The 17033-nt window shown below is 32.5% G+C and overlaps 1 protein-coding gene across 1 annotated transcript; it reads left to right on the forward strand.

The window, feature by feature from the left end:
* The first annotated feature begins 14021 nt into the window (after positions 1-14021).
* Positions 14022-15804, forward strand: LOC138339058 (feruloyl CoA ortho-hydroxylase F6H1-3-like). Its single transcript, XM_069290364.1, has 2 exons — positions 14022-14596; positions 15074-15804. Exons 1-2 carry the CDS (start codon positions 14079-14081, stop codon positions 15645-15647), a joined length of 1092 nt encoding a protein of 363 aa, XP_069146465.1. The 5' UTR covers positions 14022-14078; the 3' UTR covers positions 15648-15804.
* Positions 15805-17033: the final 1229 nt, after the last annotated feature.

The following is a 17033-nucleotide window of genomic DNA, read 5'->3' on the forward strand; positions in this document are numbered from 1 at the left end:
TTATTCAGAAATCAGGATGAATAAAATTAAAAGGATGAATTATTTTATCAATCCCTTAAAAAAAGGCAAATATCTACTAATTACCATACCACCTAATCCCTATATAGGAAATACTTGATATAAATTATTTTATGATTGAAATATTTTAATTAAGTGTAAATTATTTCAAATTTATTTTCAGCAAAATGTATTAATCGATGGTATAAATAGAAAATATAAATTATATTATTATTTAGATATTTTAGTTTAAGTATACATTATTTCATATTTATATTCAGCACAAGGTATTAATCAAAGGTATAAATAGAAAATACTTTATACCTTGTCCATAAAAATACTTAAATGAAATATTTTACATCTTAACATAAAAAATACTTTATATCTTGCTCTGGAAAATACTTGTACTGAATATGCTTATAATGAAATATTTTATACCTTAATCTTAAATTATTACAATAATGTGCCCTAGACCGAGAGTATAATAAAACTGTAACTTCGACTTAACTTTAAAATTCAAAATTTGATTATATAGCAAATTAAAAAAAATATATGTAGAGTAAAACTTTAAATAGAAAAAAGAAAGTCACAGTAGGAAATTAAACCACTCAATACAAAAAAAAAAGTTGCATGTAACTGTTGGACTATGATTGTCGAGTCTTGCGGGTTGTATATTGTAAGCTATTGTTGTAGTTGTAACACCCCGGAAACTAGTAAACTAAACTAGGCTAAGTGTGAGGGCAAGAGACAAGGAAGAGGACCAGGATAGTCCACTCTTACGACCACCACCACGACTCATGTGGACTAGGTCGTGGCTAAACAAAGGTCGCTCAACACAGCTCCCTCCAAATGAGTCACTTCATGGCTCGTGGTGATGACCACGACTCATGAAAAAGTTTGCGGTGGTGCCTTAGATTTTTGGGCGTCAAAGGGGAAGTTGCCTAGCTACTGTATCATGGAGGAACTAAGGCTCATGGAGACTCATGTGAAGGGCTTTTCACTAAAATTTATAGTTTGGGGTTAACTTCAAATGATGATATCTCTTAGATAAAAAAGAATTAAGTGAGTCATTACCTATCCAATTAAAGGTCTCTAGGTCCTCTTTACAACACCACAGAATTTGCCCAATTCGCATATCGGAGCAAAAAGTTATGCCCAAAATAGTGAAGCATTGTCAGGCTGAAAATTCATCACGACCCGTTTAACAGGCCGTGGTGATGATCATGATCCGTAAAGTTGTCCTTCATGCCATTTTGGCAGTTTAGTCAAGGGACTTCTTCCAATTATTTTAAATCAAAGTTATGTCATTTTTCCCAAGCCTAAAACATCTATATAAGTCATTTTAATCCCAAAATCACTCAATTAAGTCAATTATTCCAAGACCCAAATCAAATCCTCAAAATCTCTCCTCTCAAATATTTCTCTCAAGAAAACTCAAAGAAGAAGAAGAGGGTCAAGCTAGAAAAAGACTCCATTGTTGCAAGTTTTGTAAGGCTTTGTAATTAAGGTATGATGGTTTATCCATCCATGGATTCTTCCATCCATGAAGACCCCTAGATTTCCCCTAATTGTAAATATGAAATCCCCAAATCAAGTTAGGGTTCCTTCTAAATTTGTTGATTAAGTTGAGTTAGAAGCCAATTGACTGGATAGTGCTTAATTTAATATTGGATTATGTTATATAATGATATTATGTGTTTTCCATGGTCAATCCTAGTCTAATTGATGAAACTATAGTATTGTGGGTTTATGCCATGAAAGGTGAAATTGAGGATTCATAGATGATCTTCTATAATTTATGAGTTGTATAGTAGTTGTCAAGAACAAAGGAATATAGACATGAATTGAATGAGATTATGGTATATATGATGGATCATGACTAGGAAAGCTTTAAGTTGAACCTTTATGATGATTTAAAACTAGAATCACTTGATAATGAAGATTTTGTGATTAGAATGCCTTGTAATCTAGGTTCATAAGGTGCTTTTATGGAGTAGCGCTATTAAGACTAAAGACTCATAGTTATAAATGTCGACTTCTAGGTTTGAAGGTAAATGCTAATATGATGAATTATGTATGTTAAGGCCATAAGAGGAAGTTGACTTGATGATGGTAGACTAGTAGATAACATTGTTATGGAAGGACTTTATCTACCTCGTGAATGTATGAATGTATGAATGTATGAAGTGATGGAATCACATGAGTTAGGATAATTTCCATGTAGTGTGTGAACCCAGGAGTGATAATTGAAAGTAAGCTTTGAACGTCAAGGAGGTGAAGTGTGAGATTATGCTTGTAGTAATTGTACTATACTTGAATTATGAATACATACATATCTAATGTAGTCATTCTACATGTATTGATTTTGATAAGAGTTTTGACCTTAAAAGGGAAAGATATGACATTATGCATATTTTATGAATATGTACATGGTTTACAAACACTTTAAGAGGAAAGTGAATATGCTCATGATCTAGTTGTATTGTTGAAAGGTTATTCTCATATAAACAATTGTGCATGAATATGATATAATGTGAAAGGTTTTTCACATGTAGTGATTCTAAGGTTGGAAGACCAGTCTCATCTATTGAATTTATGTATGTTGGGTTGAGTGTCAAGGCATGCTTCCATAAATATAAACTTAAGTCAAGACTTAATAATGAACTCAATTGGAATTATGCTTAGCACCTAGTAGATATTGATATGATATGGAAGCTCTTCCATTAGTAGAGATTGTGTGTCTCCATAGAAGCTCCCTCGTTAATAGAGGTGGGGTTTTCTAGTAGTAATCTCATGGGATGAAAGCTCTTCCGTTAGTTGAGGTTCGATTTCTAATAAACTATGTGCCCTCATATGTTACTTCGCTATTGGATTCACCTAAGTTAAGAGTATGGTTCTACCTTAGGCAAGTAGAACAACACATTTTCGGTGTGGGGTAGACACCGAATTTCATGTGAAGCTCACATGGTCTATGTCGGTTAAGGTTGATTTCCAAAACAAGAATATGAATTATGGACTATGGTTACTTTAGAAACTTACTTAGTGTGAGTGGGAGTATGAGATATTAATCATGCATTGCACAAGTATGCTTTAAGGGTACTCATGGTATGTTCATTCTATGTTATGATGATCTATATGTAAGATATTATGCTTATGACTATGTGATTGTCTCTTGTGCTTATAGTTTATGTTTCTTGAAGTATCTCTTATGATTATGGTATTTGGATTATGTTGACTAACCCTTATGTTTCGTTCTTATGTCATTATGCTCGTTATCATATTTAGTACAATTTGTACTAACACATACTCTTGCCTACATTCTTATCAAATGTAGGGTTCAGCAATATTGAGTTTCATTGTCGTAGCTAGGTTCTTAGTAGGAGCAAAGAGTCGAAGATTGGTAATTCCTCATAGCATCGAGGATAAAGCCACCACTTCCTTTTATGTATCTCTTTTATGTTTTAGTTTTTTGTATGGGTTGCATCCCAAAAAAAATTCAAGTTGTATTAGATGGTTTGAGACAAAGTGTCATAGACATTCACTTGATTTTATAAAAGACTTTGATTGTATGGAAAAAGTATTAAAATTTCTGCATCATTTCTATTATCTTATGTTATGATATGTTAAGGGGCTTGTATGAGACTCTTAGGGATTGAGTACACCTTATTACATCTAGGATTGTGACAGTAGTAGAGGTGGTTTGGTTGCGATGAAATATACTCGTATTCTAGCTTAGTTTACCTTGTTTAGTGTATTTCTTATTGAGTATCATGGTGTTTGGTACTCATTTCTTGTTTCTACACTTGTGTAGATTTCAAGCCCAGGCTCGTGTGATCATTCTTCTTCGTCTTTCTCCGAGGCTTTTAAAAGGATATTGAGAAGTAGTTTCTTTTCATTCCTCTTATTTCTTATTTTATGCTTTGTTATATTTGAGAAGTAAAGAAATTTAGAGTTGTATTTATCTTTTCATTACCTTTAATACATTAGAGACTTGATGGGATTAGACGAGTGTCATCACGTCTATTTTTGGATCGGAAAAGTTTAGAAAAAAAAGATTCTTTTAAGATTAGTTTTCTATTATGGTGAAGTTGGAAGAATAAAATTGTTATAAAATATAAGGTTAAAATGATGAAGATTAACATCATATCAAAATGTTACTGTTATATGATTATAAGGAGGAAACGATGACATGCTTTTTCTAACAACTCCCATAGACCAAGAGTTATGGAAATAACTTGTTATGCGTGCAGGTGTTCAAATGCACGAAGGATTACAACAACAAATTATGAGTTGATGGAGGGACATCAAACAAGCTAAAATTGAAAGAGATCTTGAAGACAATATCAACAATAATAGTGAAGGAAGCTATGAATTAGAAGGAATGCTAGAAGGCTTGGCAAGAATATTATTTTTTATAAGTTACATCAACAATGTAAAGTTACAGTATTTCAACTAGTAAAAAGAAAGTATTTTTGTGTGGTGATTGATAGAAGTTGAGATGAAATTTCAGAAGCCTTGCAGAATTACAAGCCGGGAATGTATAGGCATGCTGGTAGATAAAGTTCTGCACAACAAGAAAAAAAATAAGTGTGGACTAATGGGGCTTGTAGGGATAATAGAATACTTATCATTTTTGTCTACGAATGAATAAGGTGATATATTATATGTCGAGGCAAAGAAATTGGAAATAAAATCTAACATGGAGGCAGAGGCTACAATAATTTTACAAGCAATCAGATATCGCAGATGACAGAACATCAACGATATTATCACTTAAACTGAAGTTTTAAAAATAATGAAAATGATTAAAAAAAGGATATGAAAAGTACCACGACTAAGACATGAGATTCAAAAAATAATCTAGGTACTTCAATCACATATAAGATATATTTTCGGAGAAAAAAATCAGTTAGCAGATAAATTGGTGAATAAGGGATATGCACATAAAAATTATTTAATGCTAACATGTTTGCAAATAATCAATGAAAAGTATAAAAATTTAATAAAACATAAACTTCTACATTGTGGAATAGTATAAGGAAGATAAGAAGCAATGAACAATATCAAGCACATGCAAGGATACAAAATCCATAAAGGTCAAAATTATGCTATACATATAAAAATGATTTTAGCCTCAAAAGTGCTTATATAACTATAATAAACAATAAGCTACTTAGCCTATGCTATGTCATCTTACAAAAAGTTCCACTAGAACAAAATGAAGCCGTTAAAGATAACTGGGAAGAATCAGATCTAAGGATGGGAAAGAATAATGGAAAGAAGATTGCCGAGAGCATTTGGATATTTCCATGACGAAAATTTGTAAAAAAAAATAGTAATAACTAGGAGAAAAAATAAATGAGAGGAAAAGGCGTGGATAAAGAAGGAACGTACGATGACACATTTTACTTCTCTTAGAACTCGTCACTCTTCTCAAAATCAAGTTTGTATCCATTTCATCCATCAGAGTTTACCTATACAAAAAAGAAAATAGACTAGAAATAAGATGAGAAGGGGAAGGAAGATAAGAGATCACAAGAAGAATACTTACTTCGAAAAGCTGAGAAAGAAATTTAGAATGAAAATGGGGTAAGTGTTCGTAATCCATGATAAATATATGTAGAATGCCTTATTCAAGAATTTCACTGCAGCGATAAAGACAAAAGAAAGGAGATAAAATTAGGAAATCCTATGTTTTAGGGTATTATTAGAAAATGATTTCTCTAATGAAATGAGTCAGAATGTTTGCTTGGATTTAACTTTTTTGTTTTGTTTTGATATTCATTCTAATTATAGATTCGTCTCAACTTATTTTATACAAATAATTTATTTGACTAAATGAGTTGAAGCTTCACCAGAGTTTATTAAAAAATGATAATCATCCCTTGTAAATTTTTTTTAAAATAGTAATAATAATCTTTAGTTGATAGTATGATCCGAGTTATACACCTCTTGTCGTCTCCCATCTAGCTATCTAACTACATTGTTGAGCGGGGATAAAAGACTAACAAGTGAGTATTTATATTTAATCCTATTTTATAACCAAGCATGGTGTTCATCTTCCGGGCGTCACTCCTGAACACTAATCTCCTTAATTTAATGGTCGGACCGAGCTCTCTATATTCCCTGGTCTATCTAGTCTTTCCTATGGTCAATTCATGATTAGACAGAAGTTTTATTTTATGGTGCGCAAGCATAAAATAGTAAAACAAGAATATAAAAGTAATTTGAATTGACAACCGAAGATTAATTCATGAAACATCAAATACTCAAAAATCAATTCATAACTACAGCCCCAATACTAGAGCGTTTAGCTACTCATGATCTTAGTAATCAACAAAAAGATAATTGTTCATCAACAAATCCAAAAAATAGAAGAGTTAAGAGGATTACAATATTACTTGTCATTCACACTAAACAAAAGTTGAACCCTCATAATGGAAGCCTTAGGATCTAGTTATAGTAGTAGATAAAGTTAAGAACAAATCCTACTCAAATTAGAATTCCTAGTCAATGTTTAAAACTTGGAAAAGTCAGAATTTGGCTGGGGCGGCGTGCCTTTATCGCGCCTAGTGTTAGGTTGAAGAGCCTGATTAATATATATAACTGTACTATTTATTCTCCATTTATTCTCTATGATAAAACATAATCTGATTTATTAATATATATATATATATATACCCCACCGCCGTGGAAGTTAACTCATGGGGTGTTACCACGAAATATTGGTTTCTCTCTTTATCTCTCTAGATCTCGCATCTCATTCTCTCTAAAGTTCTTGTGTTATTTATTCATTAAGTGTGTGTGTGTGGATTCGATCTTAACAACTTGTATCAGAGCTAAGGAGATTAACTATGATCAATGAAGATGGATAGTTCACAGCTGGAAGATGCAGATCTAAGATTATCTGTACCAGAAAGATCTTCACGAACCGTTGACCGGGGTGAAGCCGAAATCCATGACGGATGAGAAGTGGAAACTCAAGGATCCATGTTGTTACATCAAGAAATACACTGATTCATATGTCTTTCTACTCTTGTATGTGGATGATATGTTGATTGCAAGATCTAGTATGAGGGAGATTAACAATCTGAAGACAAAGTTGTCTGCAGCGTTTGAGATGAAAGATTTGGGTCCAGCGAAACAGATTTTGGGGATGAGGATTTCTCGGGATAGATTTGGTTGAACTTTAAATTTATCTCAGGAGTTGTACATTGAGAAGGTGTTGAGCAGATTGAGGGTTAATGATGCTAAATCCGAGACTACTCCATTAGCAAATCACTTTAAATTGTCAAAGGAGCAGTCAGCCAAGAAAGCCGAGGAGCGTGAGCATATGGCACTTGTTCCATATGCTTCAGCTGTTGGGAGTTTGATGTATGCTATGGTCTATACTAGACCTGATATTGCACATGCAGTGGGAGTTGTTAGCAGGTACATGACAAACTCGGGGAAAGAGCATGGGGAAGGTGGGAAGTGACTTCTGAGATATATGAGAGGTACATCTAGTACTTCACTCTGTTTTGGCAAAGGAAAGGTGACTCTACAGGGTTTTGTGGATGCTGATCTTGGTGAGGATGTTTACTCGAGTAAGAGTGCATCCGGGTACATTTACACCATAGGTGGAACAGTAGTGAGCTGGATGTCCAGGCTTCAAAAGTGTATTTCTCTTTCATCTACTGAAGCTGAGTATGTGGCAATAGCTGAAGCTGGGAAAGAGATGACATGGCTGGCAGATTATCTGGAGGAATTGGGCAAGAAGCACAGCGAGAAGATTCTTTACTCAGATAGCCAGAGTGCCATATAGTTGGTGAAAAATGCAGTCTATCATTCGAAGACAAAGCACATTAGAATGCGGTACCATTTCACTCGCAGGGCAGTAGAGGATTGTGATATGTTCTTGGAAAAGATAGAGGGTGCAAAGAACCCGGCAGACATGTTGACGAAATGTGTTGATGTTGGGAAACTGGGGTTATGCAAAACTTCGGTTGGTCTTCTATAGTTGTTGCTACAGATGTTGCGGTGCGGTAAAGATGTTGATGATAAAGAGATTCTTTTTGAGATTGTATTTTTTGGATGACTGAATCAGTCTCCAAGTGGGAGAATTGTTAGGTACTGGAGCCTGATTAATATATATAATGTACTATTTATTCTCCATTTATTCTCTGTAACCAAAAATACTCTAATTTATTAATACATGTATATATACCTTACCGCCGTGGAAGTTTACTCACGGGGTGTTACCATGAAATATTGGTTTCTGTCTTTCTCTCTCTAGATCTCTCATATCATTATCTCTAAAGTTCTTGTGTTCTTTATTCATCAAGTGTGTGTGTGTGGATTCGATCTTAACACCTAGCACATCTGGTACTGCATGGCCCAGCGCGTCACTATCGTGCTTGTGTACATCCTCTGAACGTCTAGCCTTTGCACGTCGAGCTTGCCAGTGCGCCTCAATAATGACTCTGTATGTAAGGCCCTGGTGTGGCGCGCCTAGCAAAGCGCCTCAACAATGGCTCTGCGTGTAAGGCCCTAGCGCGGCATTCCTGCGAGTGCGCCTCGCCTAAGTGTTTCCATACTTAGCTATTTGCACGTCTGTCTTTGTTCCTTCTTTCTTCGTTCCAACTCCACTTTCTCCGAGAGTTCCTGAAATTACTAATTATGTGTGTAAGTGCATAAACATAGAAAACAACCACAAAATCAAGCTAATAAACTAAAGTTCATCCTTTAACATGGTCAAACATTGACTACTTATGCATATAAATATATCTAAGCTCATTAATACCTGTTGTTTTTTGTGAATTATCAAAATATTTTTCTGTTATACTATTCCATTTATGAATGCTATGTAGTGATTCATTATTATTTTCTATGTATTTATTTTATTAATATTGCTTTGTTACAAGTCTTTTTGCATTTGTTGAAAATTGCAATATGTCAGTTTCGTTTAGTTTCTCTGCCTAAGACTGTTTGTTCTTCTCTGCAATTCTTTGACCGTTACCGTGAAAAATGTGTCCCTGTAGAATCTTTAGTTGAATGATGCAATGAAGTGAACATCGCTTAACCACACTTGTACGTTTGTAAAGTACTCTATTCTCAAGACTGATGTTTCGAAGGGTGACGGTGTAATTTGTTTGCAGCATATGTTGTGAGCCTTGATGCCTATCAAACTTTTTTGACGATTTTTTATAATTCTTTTTTTTAATTATGGTGTTTGGGCAGTTAACACCATTTTTTTCTTACTATATCTTAGTTTATAGAGAGAAAAAATAATTTTGGCCATGTGCTAAAATTTTCAATATTATCTTCCAATTCATTGACTTATGGAATATAATTTTCTGACTATAATGGACGATTCTTTTTCCATGTACATAGTTCTGTTCTGGTTAATTTATTTGTTCTTTCTGTTGGTAATTAAAGTAGATGTTTATTAGTCGGTCATAGTTTACCTTTCATGTCGTTATCATTTTTCCCCTTCGAAATCTATTTATCTATCTAACAATATCCATAATTTTTTTTAAAAAAAAGTAGGAAGAATACATAATAAATATTCATACAATGAATTAATTTTTCTAATTTCTGCGTTTTTGCACATGTGACCCAATTTCCCTCCATCAAGTCAGCCTTAAGCGGTTTTCAAATTGATAGCAGGTTTACAGGGACTAAGGATGCAGCCTTTAGAAAGCTCAAGAAGTGTTTGTATACATGTTGTATACACTAGTATAGATTGCAAAAATATCGATATACAATTCACAAAAATAGGGAAATATGGGTTGAAACGCAACGGCTACAGGTTGAAGGGGAAAAGACAGAAATCACATATTTTTAAGTAAAAATTACTATTTTTCCTTTATAAGTTAATAATTACAGAAATTCCTCAAACTGATACAATAATATAAGCGCTGATACAGTAATATGATACGCGAGACACATTAATCGTTAAGTAAGATACATTACATTTTATACATGAGACAGTAATCTGATGTACATTTTATATGAGATACACTAATCTGATGCGCGAAATACATTAATCTAATGCGCTGATACATTAATCTGATGTGCGAAAATGAGAAATTTTGGGGATTTGTGAAACTAATAGCAGATAATGGTAATAAGAGAACTTAAAGGTGAGATTTATGTCATTTATCCTTGAAAATAAAAGACAGGGCCAGATATAAAGTATGAGTCCCATACAAATTGTATACTTGATGTATATACGTCCACTTTGGCATGAAATTGGGCCAAAGCCCAATTTTACTTGACTTTGCTTATGCTCCAACAGGTCCTAGCAGAAATATGGGTCCAAAAGATCCCAAAAATGGGCCAAGCCCATTTATAACAGAATTGTAGATTTAGGATTGGTTGGGCATAGGCCCAATAATTTGATTTAATTTCGTCTTCATTTGATTATTATATTCTAACCTTTTTATATAAGTTGGTTTAATTTAATTAAATTCCCAAAGAGATAGCCTTTCTTCTTTTTATGCTTAAGTGAAATATTTGAGTATTTGTTTACTTACCTATTAGTTGTTTGTTAATATTAGAGAGTCATTTTCCTTAAAATCCCTTTAGATTTGTTTCTCCTTATAAATAAAAATGGGTTTTCATTACTTAATTAATTTTTTTCTAAAATTAATTAAATGTGTAACTCAAGTCGTTGGTCAATCGCACGTTCGCGGACATGTATTTTGAGGGCCTAACACCTTTTTCAAAATGTAAATTGAACCCCAAAACCTTTATATCTGATAAAATTGGAACAATAGACATATTCAGTTAGATTTTGAGATGATTTGTGGTGAAACCTATGTTTTCATTCAAATAACATGTCCCAATTCACAAAGTCTAGATGGTTCCAAATCCCTAATCAAATCCCAAATTTAAAAAGTGAGTTAAGTTGATTTAGGTTAAGAGTTGCGAGTTTATTTTAGTTGATCCTAAGAACTTTGCTGCTTATTTGCTACCCTATCCACAGTACGAGGTACATATTATATATTAATTATTGATTTTTTTGTTCTTTACTTGCTATATTCCTACTCAAGGTGCATATTGATATGGTAGGATAATAATGCTTTAAATAAAATAAAATTAGACAGATTGAGTCATTGAGATGTGATCACTCATACAAGTTAAATAGCAAGTGTCACCTACTGCAATGGCCCTAACCATGCATTAACCATGGATATATTTGAGTTTTGTTAATAACTATTAGGCCTGACATGACAGGAAATCAAGAATTTTCAAAGAGCTTATGACACAGAACAAATAAATAATAGAAAAAGATAGAAAATTAAAAATAATAATCAAGTAATGATAATGATAAAAAAATTCAACCTCTTTCTACCAACCCCCAGTACTAAAACTTGAACAAAACATGCCAAGGCTTTGCTTTTCTCCTTTTTGTTTTGTCAATAATTTAAAAATTCATAACATCAGCAACTCGTATCTTATCAGACCAATACATAAATATCAAAACAGATTTACCCCTAAAAGGTAAAAGGTAATAAGTACTCACTCTGTCTCTATTTATTTGTTCATATTTTTTTTATATGTATCTATTTATATGTTCATTTTAACAAATTAAGAAATGACATTAATTTTTTTCCTAATATGCCCTTATTTGATTCTATAAAATTTCTAATACTACTAAGTTGTAATGCATATTTTTTGAAACCAGAAAATACATTTATTATACTTGGAGAGTTGCATAATCTTTTAAGTTAAGAATAAAATTATAACTAACGTATGATAATAATTGATTCCTTAATATGTGTCATTTCTAAAGTGGACAACTAAATACGGAGAGAGTGAGTAGTTTTTAAGTTATATATATACTATATAAATATCTTTTTTAGTGCTATCATTATAATTTGTACATTATATTATGTTAGTTGTCCTTCGATCAGTATTTCTCATAGAGATTTACATGTAATTACTTTATACTTTCATTCGTCCCCATTTATTTAAATGTGTTATTACTTGAGGAGTCAAACCATTGTTTCTTTCATTATAAATGTTTTAAACTATTTTCTTTTTTTAAAAAAACAACAACATGTTAACTTAGGGATTGTTTGGTTACTGGTTAGAGTTATGCATGTATTAGCTATGCAGAGTTTAGTTATGCAAGTATTAGCTATGTAGAGGTTAGTTATGCAGAGGTTAGTTATGCAGAATTTAGTTATGCAGGTATTAGCTATGCAGGATTTAGTTATGCAAGTTTAGTTATGTAGGGTTTAACTATACAGGTATTAACTATGGAGGTATTAGTTATATATGTAGATATTATTTAGGTATATAAAGATTACAATACATGAATTATTAACTATTGAATATTAAACTTGTTGTAAATTATTAATGTATATTATTTACAAAATAATAATACATGCTGATAAAATGTGAAATATATTGAATAATATATAATGCTAATATTTGATTAGTATATGTACAGTTAAAAATATACAATTAATTTCTAATATTTAAAAAATATTTATATTTGCATAAATCAATCAAAACGGTACGTATATAAAAAGAATTGAAAATAATCTATATATAATAAGAAATAAAAACAATACATGAAACATTAAAGTATTCAATTAAAAAAATAAAATAAATTAAAAGAAATGAAAATGATCTAAAATAAAAAGAAATAAAAACAACAAACTTATATAGAGGAAAATAATAAAATTTTCAATTAAAAATAATAAAATAAATTAATAGGGTAAATATGTAATTTATCATTTTAGTACATGTATAACTAATATCCACATAACTTATTCCATCTTCTACCCTGCATAACTTTATACATAGATTTTCTCATAAGTTATGTTGATATTAATTATGTAGGTCAAAAAAAATGCAACCAAACATGATATAAGTTATGTTGACTTTTATACCTACTATAAAACTTCTACCAAATATAGTAATCTTTTTATACATGAATAAGATGTCTCTTATACAATAACCAAACGATCCCTTAGTATTTTCATGTAGTTTTTAGGGAAAATGCACAAGTATCCCCTCAATCTATGTCAGAAATTTCAGAGACACACTCATACTATACTAAGGTCCTATTACCCCCCTAAACTTATTTAATAAGTAATTTTTTATCCCTTTTCGGCCTACATGACACTAATTTGAAAAAAGAAGTCAATTACCGTTGGACCCACAAGATAATGTCACGTAGGCCGGAAAAGGTAAAAAATTATTAATAAAATAAGTTCAGAGGTAATAGGACCTTAGTATAGTATAAATGTGTCTCGAATATTACGGGCATAAGTTGAGGTAATACTTTTACATTATCCCTAATTTCTAAATATACAAATTTTATTTGAATAAATTGAAGATCACGTCAAACTTAGGTATATTGACCCTTTTACTCCTGATCTCCTCACATAAATTGAGATAGACGAAATAAATAATTTGACCGTACAAATATTTTATCCTCACAAAAATAAAAATTATTTTTGATAGTAATAGTAACTAATGACCAAGTATTCGAGTTGATTAATCAATGCAACTTGAGCATTGTCACAAAAAACAAATGAGACCGTGCAAATATTTTATCCTCACAAAAATATAAATTATTTTTGATAGAATACTTCTTTCGTTCGAAATTATTTGTCATGATTTCTACTTTTTGAGTCAAATTATAAAAAATTTGACTAACATTTTAAAATGTATTTTTCATCATATTAATATGAAAAAAATATAATTTATAGTACTTTTCATGTAGTTTTAAAATATTTAATTTTTTATTTAAAATATCAAATAAATGTGATCTAATTTACCTTTAAAAATTAATTAAATTAACTTTCGATAAACGCAACGTGACAAATAATTTCGGACGGAGGGAGTAGTACTAATGACCGAAGTATTTGCGAGTTGATTAATCAATGCAACTTGAGCATTATCATAAAAAAAAGCATGAGTTTTGCAACCAAAGTAGGAAGTAGGCTTAAAAAAACTATTAATTCAATCTTGAATACTTGAAAGAGACAACATATATATAGCTTTCCATAGCACTTGAATTTATCCATCAATTCTTCTCAACATATTAAGCTCAATAGCAAAAATTATAAACAAAAGCAATGGCTCCAACATTGGCAACATTCTCTATTGATTCCAACACTTGGGATGTCAAAAGTTTTGTTGTAAATGAAGGGCATGGAGTGAAAGGTCTTGCAGACATGAGCATTCAAACACTTCCTAAACAATACATTCAACCTCTTGAAGAACGAATAACTTCGAGTGATGTGGTGGTGGATGAAGAACAATGTATACCAGTCATTGATCTATCAAATTTGAACGATACGGAAGTGGACAACATGATATGTAATGCAGCAGAGAAATGGGGTTTTTTCCAGATTGTTAATCATGGAATTCCAATAAAAGTTTTTGAGAATGTTAAAGATGCTACTCATAGGTTCTTTGCGTTGCCTGCTCAAGAAAAGAACAAGTACTCAAAAGACTACGCTTGTACAAATAATGTTCGTTTTGGGACAAGCTTTACTCCTCAAGCTGAAAAGGCATTAGAGTGGAAAGATTACCTTAGCCTCTTTTATGTTTCTGATGAAGAAGCATATGCACTTTGGCCTCCTGCTTGCAGGTTCAACTCTCATTTTAAGTTTGATTAAATATTGTTTCATCTAAAAGTTTAAATTTTTAGAGAAAATATACTTTTTTTTATTTGATCATATTATATCTCACCATGACAGGGGTGGATCATTAGATACGGATTAGGATTTTATTTAACCCCTCCCTCTCCCCCAAGGAGCTCCCACCTTTGTTCCCTTGGTGACAAGAACTCACAACCTTGAGGTTGTTAGTGAGGGGTGTTTACGATTTGAGCAACTTCCTCTTATCCATATTAGGAAATTTATTAAATATGTATGATATTTAATCGCAAACTCAGTTGCGAAATTTGGATTAAAAGTTCCTCTGATGCCTTGATCAATTTTGTGATTATGTTATTTAAAAGTTTAATTATATTTAGAGAGAATATATATTCTCTAATAGTACTTATGATTATATTATGTGTCATCCTAACTCTTTTTGAAATTTTTTGTTTGTTGTTTAATCTCAGGGATGAAGCAATTGAGTTCATGAAAAAGACTGAGCTTGTGATCAAAAGACTGATGGAATCACTAATGAGAGGACTAAATGTGAAGGAAATTGATGAAGAGAGGGAATCACTTCTAATGGGCTCCAAAAGGATCAACCTTAACTACTATCCTAAATGTCCAAACCCCGAACTTACTGTCGGGGTTGGACGTCACTCTGATGTCTCAACATTAACCATTTTGCTTCAAGACAATATTGGAGGGCTTTATGTGAAAAAACTAGGCAATGAAACTTGGCTTCCTGTCCCACCAATAAGTGGGGCGCTTGTGATTAACATTGGTGATGCACTTCAAATCCTGAGCAATGGTCGATACAAGAGTATCGAGCATCGTGTTATTGCTAATGGAAGCAATAACAGAGTTTCAGTGCCAATATTTGTGAACCCTAAGCCTAATGATGTTATTGGTCCCTTACAAGAAGTGTTAGAAAGTGGTGAGAAGGCAGTGTATAAGCAAGTTCTTTATTCGGATTATGTCAAGCATTTCTTCAGAAAAGCTCATGATGGGAAGGACACTGTTGATTTTGCAAAGATATAATATACTTCATTGTATCAAGTAAAACAAAATCTTATTAACTTTTTCTTTTTCATTTCCAAAGGTGCGGAGGAAACCTAATGAAAAGATGTCATGACATGTAATGCCCATAAACCCCTCTTACGAATAATAGAATAATTTTGTTTTCACAAAAGAAAAATAAGACTTTTGTATTCAACATATCTTAATTTATATAACGATGTTTAATTAATTGGACAATTTAAAAAATAAGTAGAAACTTTGGACATATAACTTAAATATAAACAAAATTCAAGTTTTATTTTTTAATGAAGTGACAGTTAAGGCTACCAAAATTATCCTTACTATATACTATCTGTGAGGGGAGTCACAAAACAACACAAGTAGGATATAACACCTACAAGGATCGACTTCAAGACAATCAACCAAATATACTTCACCAATTTACCAAAAGAAATTCACCACTATATTAACCAAGCTCAAATCAGCAACACATCAATTGAATCACAAGCAAATATGAATTATAAATACGCAAGTGACACACAAGATTTATACGTGGAAAACCCCTTCGGTATGAAGGATAAAAAACCACGGGACTTGAAGGAGTCCCCCCTTCTTCTTCTCTTATTATGCAAATTGAGGGTAAAAACACCCAAATCAGTCTACAAGGATGTCACAGCCCACCAACAACAACATACATAAGAGCCAACACAAAAGAGAAGAGAAATTGAGAAATATCACCAAAAAAATGCAGGTTACGCCAGCTGCGATAACAGACGATCAAGAACTCTGATTGACGATCTGAACGGTCAAGATGTAGTGCTATGTGTTGTGAACCAGCTGTGAAAATTTCAGAACGATCCAACGGTCGGATCTCTTGCAAGCTGAAATTTTGTCTCGCTGTCCAGAAAAACCAGCAACTCTTTTCTCTCTCAAACCCTCTCTCTATTTCTTTCTTCTCCTCCAAAACAAAAAACCCCAGCCCCAACATCAGCTGCCCAAGACTTCTTCTAGAATTCAACAAAGCCCAAAATATATGGGCCACCCATCAATGGGCTGGACCCTTAACAATCTCCCCCTCCAGCCCAGTTCGGGGAGACCAAACATAAAAGGTCATCAAGAAGACATACCTGCAAGCTTGGAACAAAATTCAAGCTTGCTTCGAGGGACCACCTTTGTCAACATATCAGCACCATTCTTTTTGGTGTGAATCTTCTTCAACTTCATTAGTTGCTCTTCAATGACAACACGCAACCAATGATATCTCACATCAATATGCTTTGTGCGAGCATGGTACATGCTATTTTTGCTCAAGTTCATAGCACTTTGACTATCACAAAACACAACATACTCGCTTTGTTTCAAACCTAACTCTTGAAGGAAACGCTTTAACCAAAGCATTTCTTTGCT

This window comes from Solanum lycopersicum, chromosome 10, assembly GCF_036512215.1.
Source record: "Solanum lycopersicum chromosome 10, SLM_r2.1".
In the NCBI taxonomy this organism is placed as follows: Eukaryota; Viridiplantae; Streptophyta; class Magnoliopsida; order Solanales; family Solanaceae; genus Solanum; species Solanum lycopersicum.

Bases quoted from the DNA above. Each gene is read 5' to 3' on its own strand.
- LOC138339058 (XM_069290364.1), top strand. From the start codon at position 14,079: ATGGCTCCAACATTGGCAACATTCTCTATTGATTCCAACACTTGGGAT. The intron at 14,597-15,073 runs GTTCAACTCTCA...GTTTAATCTCAG, and splicing joins CTTTGGCCTCCTGCTTGCAG to GGATGAAGCAATTGAGTTCA.